Source organism: Cynocephalus volans, chromosome 10 (assembly GCF_027409185.1).
Source record: "Cynocephalus volans isolate mCynVol1 chromosome 10, mCynVol1.pri, whole genome shotgun sequence".
Taxonomy (NCBI): domain Eukaryota; kingdom Metazoa; phylum Chordata; class Mammalia; order Dermoptera; family Cynocephalidae; genus Cynocephalus; species Cynocephalus volans.
Window position 1 is genome coordinate 113,199,315 of NC_084469.1, and position 17,549 is coordinate 113,216,863.

The 17,549-nt window shown below is 56.7% G+C and overlaps 1 protein-coding gene across 4 annotated transcripts; it reads left to right on the plus strand.

Annotated features, from left to right (window-relative positions):
• The first annotated feature begins 4,630 nt into the window (after nucleotides 1-4,630).
• On the plus strand, nucleotides 4,631-11,826 carry SNAI3 (snail family transcriptional repressor 3). Of its 4 annotated transcripts, none has more exons than XM_063112264.1 (5): nucleotides 4,689-4,957; nucleotides 5,504-5,570; nucleotides 8,299-8,919; nucleotides 10,914-11,116; nucleotides 11,265-11,826. In XM_063112264.1, the coding sequence occupies exons 3-4, from the start codon at nucleotides 8,373-8,375 to the stop codon at nucleotides 11,093-11,095; spliced, it is 729 nt and encodes a 242-aa protein (XP_062968334.1). In that variant the 5' UTR covers nucleotides 4,689-4,957; nucleotides 5,504-5,570; nucleotides 8,299-8,372; the 3' UTR covers nucleotides 11,096-11,116; nucleotides 11,265-11,826. The 4 variants fall into 4 exon arrangements, with proteins under 4 accessions (XP_062968332.1, XP_062968334.1, XP_062968333.1 ...); XM_063112265.1 differs by having other exon boundaries at nucleotides 4,698-4,782; XM_063112262.1 differs by lacking the exon at nucleotides 5,504-5,570 and having other exon boundaries at nucleotides 4,631-4,782.
• The last annotated feature ends 5,723 nt before the right edge of the window (nucleotides 11,827-17,549 follow it).

Genomic DNA, 17,549 nt, shown 5'->3' on the forward strand with positions numbered 1-17,549 from the left:
GAGGCCAGGCCCTTCACCTCTGTGGCCGCATTTGCCTCCTCTGGGTGTTGCTCGCATGGCTAGAAACAAGCCACAGTCCCTTAAACCAAAGAGTCAAGGGAGGGGGCTCCCCAAGCCACACACAAATCACAGCAGCAGGAGCCAAGATGGCACCAGTTCCTAGCAGGTTTCCCACTATGTGGGCTGGGTGTGGAGCCTGCATGGCTCAGACACAGACCCACCCCCTCTAGGTGGTGAGTCCCAGGAGCTTGGGTCTCCTTCCCACCCTGAGTCTGCGAGGATCAAGGACCGGACAGAACAGCACAGACCCACCTGGGCCTTGTCCTCCAGGAGCATGGGCTCCTGTGCCCTGAGGGGTCCAGAGGCAGTCAGGGGCCCAACTCGTGGCAACATGCCTTCAGTTGCTCAACAGCGTGGGAAGCAAGCACCTCACTTCCTAGAAAGCACCTCCAGGTCACCGGACTCCTGAGTCAGGGGGCAGCAGGACGAGGCCCAACGAGGGAGGATGAGGCAGGACGCCAAGAGCATGAAGGGCCCCTGGCCCCAGGTCAAGCTCCCAAGAAACTGCCTGTAATGCTCACCGCAGGTGTCAGGAGCCATGACCGGAGGTCTGGGCACTCCTCAACAGCAGCAGAGCAGACACGGCCGAGTCCCTGCTGGAACTACAGGTGTGCACAGGGGCCTGCCCTAAAATCACTAACAAACAGGTCTTCCAGCTGCACCTCCTCCATCCAGGTGGGCCTGGCACACCTGGCCACAGCAGCCTCATCCTCCGTAACGGCTGAGGCACACTGGGTGATGCTCAGCTTTCGTCTGGAGCAGGGCCACCTCATCTTAGGCTCATAAGGCCCTGGGGACATAGGCAGGAGTCCCTGCTCCTGTGTCATGGATGAAGAAAGAAATTTGGAGAACCTGCCTTAAATCCCCTAACGGGAGGTGAACAGGGTCAGCACTCGCCGTGTGGGCCCAGCCCGCACTCTTCCCACTCAGCAGCACACCTGAAAACCCCAGGGGCATCTGTGGGAGACCCAGAACGGCTCTGCCCAGAAGGGGGAGGTCAGCCTCCCCTGGGGGAGAAACACCTGGGTAGAGCCCACCCCAGTCAAGAGACCACTGTGGCACCTCCTGTAACTCTAAGATACCAGGCTTTATCCTCTCTGTCCCCTCCTAAACACACTCTTGGGGAAAGAGGCTTAAAGTCATTCACAACCAGGTGTCAAAGACTGAGAAGGTCCAAAGGCACTTTAACAAAGAGCCTAAGGAAGGCATCGTGAACAGCAGACTGTGAAAGAGCCTAGGACAGACTCTGCAGGGCCAGAGGACAGACTCCCAGTGGCATCCTGCTCCGAGACCTGAGAAGCTGGGCTGGTCATCTCTCTATTGAGCCATTGCCAGGCTCTGGGGGATGGCACCTGGAAGAGCAGCCTGTCACTGATAGAAAGCGGTCTTCAACCACAAGGGCAGTTATTGGTGGTCTCATAATTCTAATTAGGGTTGTTCTTCTACTGCCTCTGTGGCCTGACCTGCAGCAATTCTGGAGGGCGCTGGAGCCACTGCCTAGGGCCAGAGCTGCTGAGGCCCCCTGTGAGTCTGGCCTACTGCCCTGACCCGGCCCAGGGACAAGAGCATCCTGCTGAACGTGGGCACCAGCGTGAGGCCAGCAGACAAGGTACTTTGGACCCATCGGACCCGCTGCCGGCTCCTTTGGGATGTGCCTTGAAGGGACTCCAGGTCCTCCTGTACATCTGTGGTCAGCCTGCCCCAATCCTGGCCTCACATTAACAGGAGCCTGGGCACCAGGGTGGCTCATGCCTGGTCCTGGGCCTGTTCCGGCTGGCAGGGCTCAGGATCCCTTGAGCAAAGCTGTGTGGAGGTTTGAGCCACTGAGACATGCCTCCCTCGTGCCGGCCGCGGAGGAAAGGCTGTGCTTGGTTGGTCTTTGTCCCCCTTGTGGCTGGACGAGATAAGCACAACGCGCTGAGGGACACCGAGAGAGAAACGGAGAGAACATTCCCAGTGGGGACGTTCTGCCTTGTGACAGAGTGCCACACGGCCCTTGGGCTCATCAGGACGGTGCTGTGGGCCCACCCTATGGACTTCTGTCTCAGCCTCGGGCTCCCCCACTGATGTATAACCTCCCTGTCACATAGGAACAGCACCTGTGACTTTGCACAAGCACATGCAACCATGCACACAGTGCCTCGCTGCTGGGACCCCTGCTCGGTTCTCATCTCTCCTGCCCAGCCCCAAGGACCCCCTCCTCAACATCCAGCATCACTTTCTCTGCCACGTCCACCCTTGCATGTCTCACTGTCTGATACACCATGTGTGACCCCGTCTCTCAGGACCCCTATGCCTCTCAGGACCCCTATGTCACACAGGGTGTGTCCACAGTTTAAGGACCACTATTGCCTCGAACATTCAGGCCTCAAAATGGTGTGAGCAGCTTATGGTAGTAACTGCCCTTCACTGAGGGTGACCAAGCACTACTGCTCCACTCATTGTAGAACGTACCCCAAAAGTACAAAAATGTACACATACAAGGGATAAAAATATCAACATAAATGAAACTAACAGTTTCTTACTGATCCCGTAATCTGACCTACGGCTTGGGGTTTGCACCCCACTTGAAACCCACTCTTTGTATACCTGATGGAGGCAGACCAGAGGGGCTCGGCTGCCTGGCCACAGCCAGCTGTCCTCCCCGAGGTCCTAGATGCCGAAGGGAGAAAGCAAGTCGCCTGCAGATCCTGCTCTGGTTCAGAGAGGGGCCCGTTCTAGGAGGATGGTGGGAAGCAGGTTTCCTACTGCAGGGGCAGCGAGGGCAGGTTTAACCCCCAGAGCAAAGCATACGGTATTGAAGACAGAAGGACACAGAGCAGACGGGGAGAGCTGCCCTCCCTCCCTGGCGCCTCACATGTGGGGACAGTGCAGGTGCTGACGCTTTCCTGTGGGTCTTATGCGGGTCTAGACTGGACACCACCTGTGACTCACAGCTGAAAAGTGAGTCTGTGCAGCCAAAGGAGGGCAACTCTGAGAAGTTGGTAGAGACCTCAAACTCCCCTTTGGGATGATTTGCTGTGGACACTCTAGGAAAGAATACTCTAACTGTACCCTGGGGTGCTCCCAGGACCCCAGACTCCCTGGGGCAGGCCCAGGGTGAGATGAGCAGTTCTCCACAGGAGTGCTAGGTGACCCTAAACAGCATGAGTATCTAGCTGGGGATCAGGAGATAAACTGCCAGGGCTTGGCTGCTGGCCATGCGGTGGGTGGGTGGGTGTGGGACGGGTAGTGTGTGTGGAGTGAGTGTTGGCTCAGGTATCTGCATGTGTTATCAGTGTCTGGGAGGGGAAGAGAGAAGGAAGGGAGGTTATAAATAGAAACCTTGTGAGGCCAAGGAACAGGTGAGTAAGCAGAAGGCAGGCACGTGTCCTCTGAATCCACACTCACGGCAGCATGGTGCCGGGCCGTGGCCACAGGGGACACGACACCTCCTCCATCCACGCACCCACTCGCCCTTCCACACTTGCAGACAGGCACACACACGCGATGTCTAACAGGCTGGAAGCGTGGGTCAGGTCCCAATTCCACTGCTTCCTAACCTCTCAGAGCCTTGGTTTTCTCATCTGCAAAACGGGGATGATACTATCCCAGCTACTCACACCCTGAAACTGTGAGAACATAAGACCTGGTGTGACAATGCCCTCCCACCCCGCTGTCTTCCCATCCGTCTTCTACAACCTCACCACCATTTCTATTCCGCAGGTGGCAAAGAGCACCAGGCCACCAGGTAAAAAGCACTACCAGGGAGGCAGGCCTGCTGCACAGCCATGGCACGCCCAGCGCCCACCCACCTAGAGACTGCCCCATCTGACCCCCAAAGCCATGAAACACCCACACTGAAAGAGAACTGGACAGCCAGGCATGACTGCAGCCACCTTTCTGCAGTCCAAAGGAGGGAAGCGGCCTGCCCAGGTCACAGAGGCAGGTGTTACAGAGCCACTCTTCCGTTCAACTTCCCACAACAGCATGTCTGAACTCCTGGGAATTCCAGAATTCCAGGATGGGTCCTTTGTCTCAACCAGATAAGCTTTCTGAAGGCATGGGGCAAACTCCTAAAGCATTGTCTTTAGCGGGGGAGCCCACGGGGCCTTCACCCCACTGGGGCAGGTCCACTTCCTCCAGGTGCCTATCCCTGGCCTGCTCCAGAGTGCTCGCCCCCAGTCAACACTACGGCTATAATAGGTGCAGGGCGGGTCGGCTTTGGACCTTCAGGCCTGTGTTCACGATCCTGCCGTGGGGGTCTGCAGAGGAGGTGGGGAGGGACGGCCTTGTGGACCGGGACCTAGCTGGGCTTCCACCCAACCCTGACCTCCGCCCTTTAGTCCACGGCGAGTGGGTGGCGCAGCCCGAGGGGTCGGTGTGTGACTCGGCGACGTGCGCGCCAGGGAAGTCCCGTGGGCAGGACATCGGCGGCCACGCGCTCCCTCCCCCGCCCGCGCACCTGTCCCGGGCGTGGCGCACCCGGCCCCGCCCTCCGGCCCCGCCCCGCCCGCGCCGGGCGCTGGTTGGTGGAGGCGGCGCGCTATGCTAATGAGCCTGACCCTGCCCGCACCTGCCCGGCCGGGCGCTGCCCGCGGGCGCCGGGCGCCGGGCGGACGCGGCAGTCGGGATCCGCGCTCGCCCGCCCGCGCCGCCGGGGGACCATGCCGCGCTCCTTCCTGGTGAAGACGCACTCCAGCCACAGGGTCCCCAACTACGGGCAGCTGGAGACACAGAGAGGTAGGGGCTGCTCCCCCCCAGCCCCCGCCCAGGACTCGGCCCTGCGGAGTGGGCGGGAGGGGGGAGACCCCTGGGAGTGGGGGGACACCTGTCCAGGTGGGAGAGAAGGAGCCAGCTCACCAGCACAGCTGGGGCCGAGGTGTTCTTTCTGGCCGAGACCCGGAGTTGGACAGAGGTAGGTGGCCCACAGTACCTTCTCCACCTCAGGGGACTGAGCCCCAGCTTGGGCAGAGCGGGCGGGATTCTCTCCCCACATAGAGAAGTTTTCTAGGCTCCCAAGGGTCCCTGGGGCTTCTCGCCTAGGGACCCGTTGCTCATCCCTACCACTACAGCCTCTGCTAGAGAGACCCCAGAGTCATCTTCCTGGTGCACGGAGTTTGGGAGGGTCCCAGGGATGGTGGGGACAGAGAGAGAGGGTAACCTGGGGCTGCTGGCCAAGGGCTCCCCCAGAGCATCCTGACTGGAGATGGTGAGCACAAGGGACGACAGGAAGAGTGACCCATGGGCTCTCTCTGGTGCAAAGGCCCTGCTCCTTCTGCATCAAGCTGAGCCTGAAGCCTCCTCCCCTCTGTGGCCTTCCTCCCTCGGACCTCCCCTCACCCCGGTGAAGGCTTGCCCTTGGTAGGCTGGGCTAAGGGGCTGCATCCTTCACGTGCTAGCTAGGATGGGGAGGCGGACATCCAGTAACCAGGGCTGTCCACTCATTCCTGCTCCCTGGTAGGCATGGAGACATGAGGTCTTTGGCACTCAGGGAAGAGGACCCTACCCCTCAGAGGAGGGCACTGCAGGTCAGAGGAGTCCCCACCTTCTTGGGACGAAGACCCACTGGGGGACTGCTGGGACGGTGGGAGGAGAGGCGAAAGAAGGGCACTGTGAAGACCAGAGCCCCCAGCCAGCACCCTCAGCTGCCTTCAGAGAGCTTTGGCCCTGCTCACAACCTGGGGTGGGTGGGAGTGCCACCTGGATCAATGCCCCGGCCCAGGAGGTCATCAGGGGAGCTGTATAGGATGTGCTTTTCAAATGGGCATTTTGAAATCAATTTAATGAGTCACCACCAGCAATTCCGTAAAATAAAATAGAACCGGGCCGGCCTGTGGCTCACTCGGGAGAGTGTGGTGCTGATAACACCAGGGCCCCGGGTTCGGATCCCATATAGGGATGGCTGGTTAGCTCACTGGGTAAGCGTGGTGCTGACAACACCAAGTCAAGGGTTAAGATCCCCTTACCAGTCATCTTTTAAAAAAAAAAAAAAAAAATAGAAATAAAAAAAAAAAAAAGAACTGAAACTCTTGGAGTGTACCGCTCACAGTAAGGGAAACTTTTGTTTCAGTTGTATTTATGTAGACATAGATATAGATATGATGGAAAATTGAATTTGCATGGGTCATTTTAAAATTTAAAAATCAGTTTGGGGTCCAGCCATATGGTGCACCCCCCTTACCATCTGAATGTGCAGATCTGGGCGCTGTGCGAGGCCCAGGGACAACTGTTGGAGAGCAGCCTCTCTGCCCTGCACCTTCTTGCCGTGTCCCTAGCTGCCTGACTTGCCAAGGACCAGATGGCCCTGGTGACTCTCTTTCTGCAGGATATTACAACAGGATAGACCTGAGGTGCTGGGGTTAGGTCCCCCTCTTATTTTAAATAAGTGCCTCTTTAGGGCCCCCAGGGAACCCCTGAAGCCAGAATGGTACTTAAAAGCCTCTTTCCCTAGGAATCTGGGCTGCAAAATTAATTTCAAAAGCAAGCAAAACCCAGCGAATACCGGGAAAGCATTTAATATGCTACTAGTCAGTAGCACCCAGTCATGCTTCTCTGACCCTGCCCTGCCTCTGGGGCTGGGCACTGGTGCCCACAGGCAGGGTTTTGGCTCTGTGGTGGGCCAGGGAGGTGGTCAAGGTTCAGAGATCAAGGCTTAAGAAAAGGTGACTTTCTCCTGTAGAGCAGCTCCTGGTAAAGCTTCCATGCAGGGGATGATGGGGGGACCCCGGTGCCATCTCTCCAGAACCCCCTTGGACTTTGTCTCCTAGGCTGTCACTGCCCCCCTACCCCTGTCTGGGAAAAAAGAAACCTGATGTGCTGATTTCATAATTAGGAAAATTAGGTAAAGTAAGGTCAGGAGAGAGTGGAGGGATGGGAACCTTCCTTGACTTCTGCACCCTCAGCAACACTTGTTATTGTCCGTTCTGTTTATTTTAGCCATCCCGATGGGTGTGAGGTGGTATCTCACTGTGGCTCTTATTTGCATTTCCCTGATGGCTGATGACCATGAGCATCTTTTCACGTGCTTCTTGGCCATTCGTACATCTTCTTTGGAGAAGTATCTGTTCAAATCCCTTGCCCGTGTTTTAGTTGTGGTATTTGTCTTTTTATTGTTACAAACTTTTTTTTTTTTTTTTTTAAAAGATGACCAGTAAGGGGATCTTAACCCTTGACTTGGTGTTGTCAGCACCACACTCAGCCAGTGAGTGAACCGGCCATCCGTATATGGGATCCGAACCCGGGGCCTTGGTGTTATCAGCACCGCACTCTACCGAGTGAGCCACGGGCCGGCCCACAAACTTTTTTTATGTATTCTAGATACTAGTTCCTGATCAGAGAGCTGATTTGCAAATATTTTCTCCCATTCTGTGGGTTGTCTTTCTCTACCCAAAACCTTGGCATGGAGATAGAAATGGGGCCAGAGATTTATTTCAATACTTATGGAATAAGAAATGGGTTGAGGGCTGTTTGGAGACTTGGGCCTTAGGGGAATCCAGAATTTAACTCTGACCTGCAGATGCACCTGTTTATTTGGGATATTGCCATTATGTTGGTCAAACACGTGGCGTGCTAGCCCACAAACGCAAGCCAAGCCCAGGAGTGAGTCTGATGCTGCCTAGAAAGGCCATGGCCAGAGAAGCCCAGACACACAGCCGGCTGAGTATGTTAACAGAGCAGCAAATGTGAGGCACCCAGTGGCCAGGGAGGCTTCTGGGCACACACATCATTAGGCGCAAAAGGAGACGCCAGGGAGGGGGACTGTGAGGGGGAGGAGGCAGACTAGCTGCGGCGGGCAGGGCAGCGTTCCGTGCAGCGCCTTGCTGCCCAGTGTGTGACTTCGCGCTGCGTGGAAGGCTGGAGGGCGCTGGTCCTGGCTGGCACCCACACTCTGGAGGTGGGATGCGGCTCATTGGAGAGGCCGGCCCAGCCCTGGGCTGAGGGAGAGTTCCTTTGCCCTGTGAGGGCTGTTTTACATTACTGGACATGAGGGGTCCCAGGAGGTGTTTCCGTCTCTGTGTTTTTACAGAGGAGTGAGCTTCACGCTCTAGACTCTGGTCGTTCTGGATTCCCATGTCACTGTGTGGCCTCACCTCCTGTGCGGCAGCACCGTCCCTCTTGCAGGATGGTCTGAATGCTGGTGCCCGGCAGCATTTGCCCTAAAGATGGCTGTGATAGATCTGTGAACGGAAGTTTGAAAACACAAAGCGTCGGGGACCAGTCTTTACTTCGTATTCTCTCTTGCCTTCACCCTTCTAGAAATCAATGGTGCCTGCTCAGCCTGTGGGGGGCTGGTGGTGCCCCTCGTCCCCCCAGACAAGGCGGCCCCTTCCATGCCTGGTGACCCTCCCCTGTCCTGGGACTGCACCTCCGCCATCTCCTGCCTCTCCCTGCCCCTCCTGCCGCGGCATGAGGAAGCTGTGAGGGCCTCTGGGCCAGAACCCCTGGAAATCAGCCGGGTGGATCCTCAGGCCAGCCGGGCCCCCAGCATACCCCTCAAAGACCGCCTGAACCACCTGAACCTGCCCCCAGTGCTGGTGCTGCCCACGCGGTGGCCCCCAATCCTGGGCCCAGATGGGAACAGGACTCCAGACAAACTGCCCGGGGCTGAAGGCACAGCCCGAGCCCCTGGTGGCTTCGTGTGCTTCCGCTGCCACAAGCCCTACCACACGCTGGCTGGGCTGGCCAGGCACCGGCAGCTCCACTGCCACCTGCAGGCGGGGCGCGTCTTCACCTGCAAGTACTGCGGCAAGGAGTACGCCAGCCTGGGTGCCCTCAAAATGCACATCCGCACCCACACGCTGCCTTGCATCTGCAAGATCTGCGGCAAGGCCTTCTCCAGGCCCTGGCTGCTCCAGGGCCACATCCGGACCCACACAGGTAGGACAGGATTAGGGGTCCTCCAGAAGGATCTGGGTTGGGCATGGGTGAGCCTTGGGGGTTAGGAAAGAGAAGAAGGGTTGATCTTACAAACGGTAGGAGGGATATTCACAGCCAGCTCCTGCTTTCCCAGCATGTTCATTTCCTGAGGTCATCAGCTCAAAGTCCCACAGACTGGGGGATTCAAACAACAGAAATCTATTCTCTGAGTCATGGAGGCTAGAAGTCTGAAACCAAGGTGTCTGCAGCGCTGCGCTCTCTGAAGGCTCTAAGCGAGGATCCTTTCTGCCTCTCCCAGCTCCTGGTGGCTACCCCAATCCTTGGCTTGTGGCCACATCGTCCTAATCTCTGCCTCTGTTTTCACATGGCCTCTCCCGTGTGTGCCTGTGTCCAAATTTTCCCTTTGTTATAAGGACACCAATATAAGTCTTATTGGATTAGGGTCCACCCTGATGGCTTCATCTTAACTTAATATTTACAAAGACCCTATTTCCAGAGGAGTTCATAGTCACAGGTATGGGGGTTAGGATGTGGACATATCTCTTGGGAGAAGACGATTCAACCCACAAGACTGGACAAAGCAAAGGACTCACAGGACCTCCTCAGGTCCATCTGCCCACAATCCATGGCCTCCAGAATCCTGCAGCAGTGGGATGGGCAGGTGGAAAAGGTCGGCCTGGGCAGGAGGGCCACAGCAGGTCATGGCCTGGCTGAGGGCAGAGACTGTGGATTTGGGAAGAGGGTAGCCAACCCGCCCACCTGAGAGAGGAAGGCAGACCAGACACAAGAAGGAGAAAAGAGCAGCTGTGGATTGGATGAGAAGGATGAGGAAACAGAGGAAGGAGAGCTGAGTAAGCCAGGAGTTTTAGCCTCTTCATTCCGCAGATTAAAAAGAAAGCCCATAAGGGTGGAAATGGCCTGCTCTGCCCAGGGCCAGCTGGGCCTTCAGCCTAGCTCTTCCTTGTCAGCCACAGCATGCAGAGTGGACGCAGAAAGGAGAGACAGAGCTCTGGGGTGAGCTTTGGTCTCTCGCAGGCCCACAGTTGCAGCACGCTTTTTGTAACTGGAGGCTCCCTGACCCCTAAGCCACAGCTCTGAGTCACACCTGGGTGGAAGCCAGAAAGAAGGCGCTTTGCAGAAGCCGTTTTCCAGTCCCATAGGAAATCCTGTCTGGTTTTCCTAGACCTTTTGCTGAGGATGCCCTCCGAGCACCCCCTTTCCTGCACCAAAGGGCCCTGGACCCACACACCGAGGTGTAAGCCTGTCAGGGGCTTGGTGCTCTTGGCCAGGGAGTAAGGAATGTGGGGAGACCCTGCAGGAAGTTGGCCTGCTGGGAGGGTGCCCGGTGTCCAGCCAGCAGGGACACGGGTGCCCTGGGCCCCTCGGGGCCGCAGGCTGGTGTCTCTCAGGACTCCATGGGGCTGCAGGACTGGACAGATGATTTCCAGTGACCCTTCTCTTTATACTTGTTACGGTCATCCAGGGGGCCACGGTCCCAACAAAAGGACTTTGTCCAAAAACCTGCTTGCTCTGGCTGGAGGTGGTTCCTAATGCGGCCTCCTCGAGGAGCACAGCCCCTCCTTCCAGCTCTGCCCTCATGCTGGACACTGCTGGAGCCCGGCTGGTTCCCACCTCTCGCCATCAGTGGCCAGGAACAGCTGCAGAGGCTCCCAGCTCCTCTAGCGTCCAGATCAGAGTGGCCAAGGCCTCAGGAGGCTTTAGCAGGAATGGTGAAGGACCCAGCAACTATAGCTGCCTTTGCCCTTAGGAAGGGCTTGGGATAGTGTAGTCTATGTGACATCTGCCCTGTCCCCAGGCAGCTCCAACCTTGAAAGCTTAGTTGTGAGTGAGCATTGGGAGGGGGAGGAACAGGGTTATTCATTGATAGAAGGGGCATTTTAACCTTTGAATGGCCTGCCATGGTATTGTTCCAGCCTGTCTCACCCCCCACTGGCCAGTGGTCACTCACTGGCCCTTTTGTCTTCCTCCTCCAGGTGAGAAGCCCTATGCCTGCTCTCACTGTAGCAGGGCCTTTGCTGACCGCTCCAATCTTCGGGCTCACCTGCAAACACACTCTGACACCAAGAAATACCAGTGCAAGTGCTGCGCCAAGACTTTCTCTCGCATGTCCCTCTTGGCGCGGCACGAGGAATCTGGCTGCTGCCCCGGCCCCTGAGCAGCATAGCGGTTGGTGCAGGTAGGAGTGAGGTGACCTCGCCCCAAGAACTGAAGGCTGGGGCCCCCTTGGTGTGCCTAGACGAGCCAGGCATGCTGGGAGGGCAGGCGCCTGGCCTCCCTCTGGGGGACTGTCCCCCGCCTGCTCACCCCTGCCCATGTCCATTCAGAACCAGAGAAGTCCAGCAGGGTTGCTGGAGGACCGAGGCTCCCGTGTCGACCTCCCACCCCACCAAGCTCCATTCAGAGACCTCTCCCAGGGAGCACTTCCGCCAGCAGAACCACGGTTTCAACCTCAACTGGGTCTGGTTTCTGGTTCTTTTCTTCCAAGAGTTTAACACTGGGGGAGGTGGTCACCAGCGTTGGGCAGTCCCTGATATTGAGTTGACTAATGGGGCTGTCTGGGTTCCTTCATGACTTGAACAGTTTTGACTGTGGCGAGCACACCTGTGTGGTCCGTCCTCGGAGGCCCAGCCTCTGTCTGCCCCATGTCATGCGTGTACACACAGGCACACCCTCCCACCTCCTAGACAGACCCTCCCTCTGATGCCACAGGCCTGGGAGAAACAGTGTGGGGCATGGGTGGGCGCGTCGGGACAAAGGAGGCTGCCTGATCCGAGCCTCTGGAATCATCCTTCATGGAACCTTGGGGAGCAGCGGCCTTGGTTGGGCTCACCGACTTCTCAGGGGCAACACCGTGGGGTAATAAAGTCTCCGCACTCCTGCCTGTTATGTTTCTTGAAGATCTGAGTCTTGCCCAATCCCCTGGGTCTGTGGAGGAGCCCAATTCGGGGAGGTTCTCCAGAGGCAGCAGGGTTCAAGGATAACGTGGGCCCCTCTGGCCACAGCGTAGGTGTGAGACTGTGGTGAGGCGTCCCACGTGAGGGGTTGTCATGGGAATGGGCATGGGGGTGGGGATGCCGCAGCCAGGGGAAGAGATGGGGCCAGAAATGGGAGCAGCATTAACCAGCATGGAAGAGTGAAGCGGGGACCAAGACTCGGGGGGATGGTGGGGCGGGCGACCGGCGGCTGGTTGAAGGCAATTCACTCTCTCCAAGTGGAGGAGAGAAACCAGAGTTCTGTCTGTAGCTGCTGAGCATCGTGAGGACTCGGCTGGGTTGCTGCCATTTTGCTGAGGGGCTGAGTCCCATGTCCACCAACAGCCAAGCCCCCCCATGTGCTCCCCACTGCCCAGCTCAGTGCTGTTGTTTCCTTCTCCTCTGTGGCCTCTTCTCACCCCCAGGCTGGAGGCGGCCACTGCTGGACTGGTCATGCTCTTCAGTGTGTCTGAGTATTTCCAGCTCAGTCCTAGAGGGTGACTTGATGATCAAGCAGGGAGACTTGTCAGAGTCTCACAGAGACTGATGGAGTCCCTGACACCTCCGCCAAGGAGGACAGTGGGTAGGAGGTTTCCAGGAGGGGACTCCTTTGCTCTCTCAGGAGGGCTGGCCTGCTGTCAGAAGCTCCACTTATGGCCTCAGCCAAAGGACATGAGCTGGGCACCTTCGTCCTGGCTCTGGAGCCATACAGCAGGTGGCAGAGGCTCCCCTCTCTGCTGAGCCTCCTCTCCATGAGGAGAAGGCATTCAGGAAAGCTCACTGTGACCATACACAGGCCCCTTGTTCTCCAGTCCAAACACAGGCAGGAGTCAGCCTGGGGCATACCCACCTGCAGGCTCAGCCTGGCTAGCGCTTGCCAGGCGTGGAAGGGCCTGGACACCTGCTCAGTGATGGCCCCTTGAGAGGAGACATCCTAGAGAAAACTTGACCTCGGGTGGCTGGACCAAGGGTGACCTTGAGTATATAAAACTTTCAGGAGAGTTGCGGCTCCAGCCTCTTCCAGCCCCCAGGTTAGCTGGTGGGGAGGAGATGCTCCCTGAGAAAGCCACTGCCTCCCCCGTGGTGTTGGTTGTCCCTCCAGAGGGTGTGGACCAGGCTGGGGATGTGTCCACTCAGCTAACGCATGGCTTTGATGGGGCCGCTATAGGGAAGGCCACAGCCTGGGCAGCTTAAGCGACAGAAATGTATTCTCTCACAGTTCTGGAGGCCAGGAGTCCCGGATCGAGGTTCTGAGGTTGAGGCAGAATCTGCCCCAGGCCTCTCTCCTGTCTTCCGGAGGCTGCTGACGATCCTTGGCGTTCTTCAGCTTGTGGAAGCATTGCCCAATCCCGGCCTCCGTCTTCCCATGGTGTCTCCCTCCTGTGGCATCTCTGTGTCTCTCTTCTCCTTATACGGACCTAGTCATATTGGACTAGGGGCCACCCTACTCCAGTATGACCTCGTCTTAACTAATTGCACCTGCAAAGACCTTATTTCCCTATTTCACATTCTGAGGTACTGGGGATTAGGACTTTAGCATATGGATTTTGGGGGACACTATTTAACCCAAACAGCCAATGAGAACATGTGGGTTTACAAGAGTCACCTTGCTGGGTCCCTGTGCTTACAGCCAAGGAGAGCAGAGACTAACCCTCTTCTTTTTCCTTCGGTCTACAAAGGATCATGGGGGACAGCTGGTTTTAACTGATGGGACTGGCTGGAAACATCCCCTTCCAAAGTGTGTGAAAGTCCCACTCCCCAAGAGGCCATGGCCGTTTCCCCTCCCCCATCTCCTCTCCACCACCCCTGTCAGGGTCAGCGCCTGGGCCCTGGAGCCAGGTGAGAACAGCCTCCTATCCAGTCAGGTTGTCCTGCCTTCCAAATTTCTCCCAAAGCTTCTGGCCTCCTCTGCCAAGTGGGGTCATGCCACCTGGGGCAAAGGGGTCCTTTCAATCCCAACACATGGCAAGACCCCAACCAACATTTGTGTTTTGGGTCTGGGCATCTCACAGGAGGACCTTTTCTTTTTCTTTTTTAAAAATAGCATCCAGATGCCTAAAGGAAACTATATTGTAAATCGTGTTCTATTTCTGTGCCCCAATATCTAAATGGGGCGGTTGCACCTGTCGGGTAAGAAGGAAGGGAATTTCACAGGCCGAAAATAAAGTCGAATGTTTTCCCTTCTGCACCAGCTCATGGAAAATGCTCTTACATTTATATCTCTGGCAGAGGGCGGGTGGTGGAGGGTGGGTTGGCAGAGGGGGCAGAAGGAAGGCGGACACCTGCCCGGGAGCCAGCATGTCATGAATGGAAGAGACTCCTCTGAGGGTAGGTCGGGCTGAAGGCAGCCCCGGCACCCGGCCAGCTCCCACCGTGGGGCCTGCCCGGCCTATGGCCCAGCGCTCAGGAACCTCCTACATGGCCTTTCCTCCATATTTTGCCTGATCGTTAGAATATTAACCTGGAATACTCATCTAAAATTTGTGCTGCTGGGGACCTCTCCCAACATCTACGGAATGAAAGTCAGGAAAGGGGGAAGTTGGCTTGGCCACTCTTTCTTTGGGGGCGCTGTGTGGGTCTCCCTACCTGCGGGCCATCTTTTTCCCCACCAAGTCTCTACTTGTCACATTCCCTCCTTCCTCCCTAAAGGCCTTTTGAGCAAACTATTCCAGGGATGTTGTTGGAACCTCTCTTGGAGGAGGGAGCAGGGGTGGACGAGGGACCAGAGGCCTCAGGACTTGAGGGAGTTGGAAACAGATGCTCCAGGTACAGCCCAGTTATGTCCCGGCGAGAGCAGAAGCCTAAGAAATGCATGAGGACCTGGACAAGGGCAAAATAATGTGACAAGCTCAGTGAAGTGGCAAACTGCCTCTTCAGGGCTGGCCGAGGACGGGGCCAGCACCAAAGTGTGCAGGAGGGAAGATCGGTGGGGCCTGTGTGCCTCCCTGTACTGTTCAATGACTCATGGGGCCCAAGCAAGGGACGCCTGGGCTCCTGCAACAGGTGTGCCAGGGACAGTGGGCCTCCGGGTGGCCCAGTGCCTCTCCCCTCTCCCCGTTGAAAGAAATCTCTGCTGAAAGCCCAAGAGGCACTAAGGTTGTTACCCTTGCTTCCAGCAGCCCAGAGGGTTCTATAAATATCATTTTGGCACAGAATATTCCGGGGGGTTCTCTAATGTTTGAAAATAGCCCACTTGTTACTATCTATATTCAGAGAACCCACTGCTGGCCTGCAATTGCGTGGCTAAGTATAGCTTCCTGGCAGAGTTCAATGGAACGAAAGTTTCCAGGCCGGCATCACCTTGTGGACGACAGAACATTCCAGGCAGACTCCTCGGCTGCCAAGATTCAGAGGAGCCCAGAGAGGCTGGAAGCAATTCAGCAGCACCTGCCCTGTCCTGCCCTTGAGCTGGTGAGTCTGTGGGACATTCTGCAGATAAGAGGGGCTCTTGCTAGATGCAGAAGGAAGTAGCCGAGTCCAGTTTTGTTGTCCTACCAGGGTTGAGTTCACCACAAAGCCTTGGTTTTTCATTTATAAAAGAGGAATTGTGCCAACCTCTATGTCAGAATTCAAGAGAACACCAAGTAAACATAACAGAAAGAAAAAGATCCTTAGGATACCTAAGATAAAATATAATTTAGGAAAACTTCAACCTTTAGCTCCTCTTAGAATCTCTGTCCATTTCTTGACCACCAAGTTCTGCTGCAGCCTCTCCTGCCGGCTGCCCCCTTCCCGGCCCACGGAGCTTCCCTAGAGTTGCACTGGCACCTGCCCCTGCGACAGCCCACAGAGCCCTAGGTACAGCTGGACCGTGTGGATAGTGCAAAAGGTGGGAGAAGCAAGGTGCGGGGATTGCAGGGATTTCTGTCCCCAGTATAGGGACAGAAGAGTCCCATCTTGTCGGGAGCAAGCACCATCAGGAATCCCAAGGACAAGCCAGAGGTCTCTTTCCTCCTGGTGTCAGTCACTGTCCCCCTCTCACTGCCCGTCCCCACCCCCCGCAGCTGTTTCCAGTATTCCCGACTGAAAGGCAAATCTTGGCATCTTGGGGCAGGCACCTTTCTTCCCCACACCTCTCTTCCTCCAGCAGCTCTTCTGGTTTTCTTCTTATCTCTGTGTTTTGTTCTCGTGGAGGCATAAGCCTGTGAGTCCTCCTTAAGGAAGACCCGAAACCGCTCCAGTTTTACTTACCCAGCTCCTAGTGCCACCCCCTCCTCCTCCCCCTGGGGACAGCCACCCCTCTACAGGGAACTTCAGAAGTGAAGGGGAGGGCGTGGAGCACGTGGGCAGTGGGATCACGGGGCCCTTCTCACCTGCATGTCCACCTCTGCAGTCCAGCTGTGTGGACTGGCCAAAGACAGAGGCTGAGACGGTGGGGTCTCGTCCCATCGCCATTCGGTCCACGAGCATCAGCCCATGCACATGGGGTGAGGCTTGGCTTGGCACACCCTGGCTCTGGCCACTGTTGGGGTGAAATCTCCCTTCTGCCCTCACAGAACAAACACCCCTTTGTCAGTAGTTCTCACAGGTGGTCTGCAGACCCCTCAAGCCCCTCTCAAAGGGACCGATGCTAGGGCAGAGCCTTTCTCCCCAGTTGGCACATGCACAGGGTGGGGGTGGGGTGCAAAAGCAGTGGGGGGCCACACTATGAGCACCTTGGCTGGATGAGGCTCCAGAGCCCCCAGTGTCCCGGCGTGTCCCCACCACACACTGACCAAAACAGACAGCCTGAGAACGCCCTTCACTGGGCCGCACCTCAGCCCCGGCTCTTTCATCTCTGTGGGATGCAATGGCAGGTGCTGGGGTCCCAGCCGCACCAACATCCATGGCCTCGAGGGACAGAACCTGTGCATGGTTTGAGGGGCCTGCAGCACGCGGAAGAACAGTGGGCAAACCCGCCCCAGCGACCCGGGCTGGTTCCCTGGCAGTGTCTGGGAAAGGCCGGGGGTGAGCCTGTCTCTTCAAGGAGCACAAGGGACAGAGTTTGTGGCGATGTTCAGACTGGTGTTCTCAAGTGACAGAGACAAATTGGGTAAACTTTTATCTTCCACTAAAAGCTCGAGAGCTTCCCAAGCTTGCAGACTTTTCTGAGGAGAAAGTGATTTTCTGATACTATGAAACGAAGCGGGTCAACCTCAGACGCCCCGCAAGCATCAGTGAGCCAACTCCTTCCACGTGGCCGCCGCCAACGGGAGGAAACCCTGGCTGGGGCCAAGGCCGAGGCTTGGGCAGGCGAGGGGGTTTTGGTGGGGAGAGGGGGATGTCTGCTGGCGGCCAGCTCCAGGTTCCATGCTGCAGCCAGCTGCCAAGTGACATAGCTGGTCGAGTTTGGTCTGCTACCAAAGAATGGCCACGATAATCTGAAAAGGCCATTAAAACACTTTCTGACTGCAGATCTGCACAGCACAGGCCTACACAGGCGTCAATCAAGACAACGCATCACAGAAGCGCACAGAACCCAGTGGTTAATTTCTATTAATCAGATGCTGAAGAGACCCTCAAATGTGCGAAACAGTGCCACCTTCTCACAAAAACATTTTGTTTTTGTTTTAATTTTTCTCCTTTTTGTGACCGGTATGGGGATCGCAACCCTTGGCTTGGTGTCGTCCGCACCATGCTCAGCCAGTGAGCGCACCG

Excerpts from the sequence above, each read along its gene's own strand:
- SNAI3 (XM_063112262.1), top strand. The coding sequence starts at position 4,707 with ATGCCGCGCTCCTTCCTGGTGAAGACGCACTCCAGCCACAGGGTCCCC. Across the intron at positions 4,783-8,298 it reads GCAGCTGGAGACACAGAGAG|AAATCAATGGTGCCTGCTCA; the intron begins GTAGGGGCTGCT and ends TCACCCTTCTAG. Across the intron at positions 8,920-10,913 it reads CCACATCCGGACCCACACAG|GTGAGAAGCCCTATGCCTGC; the intron begins GTAGGACAGGAT and ends TTCCTCCTCCAG.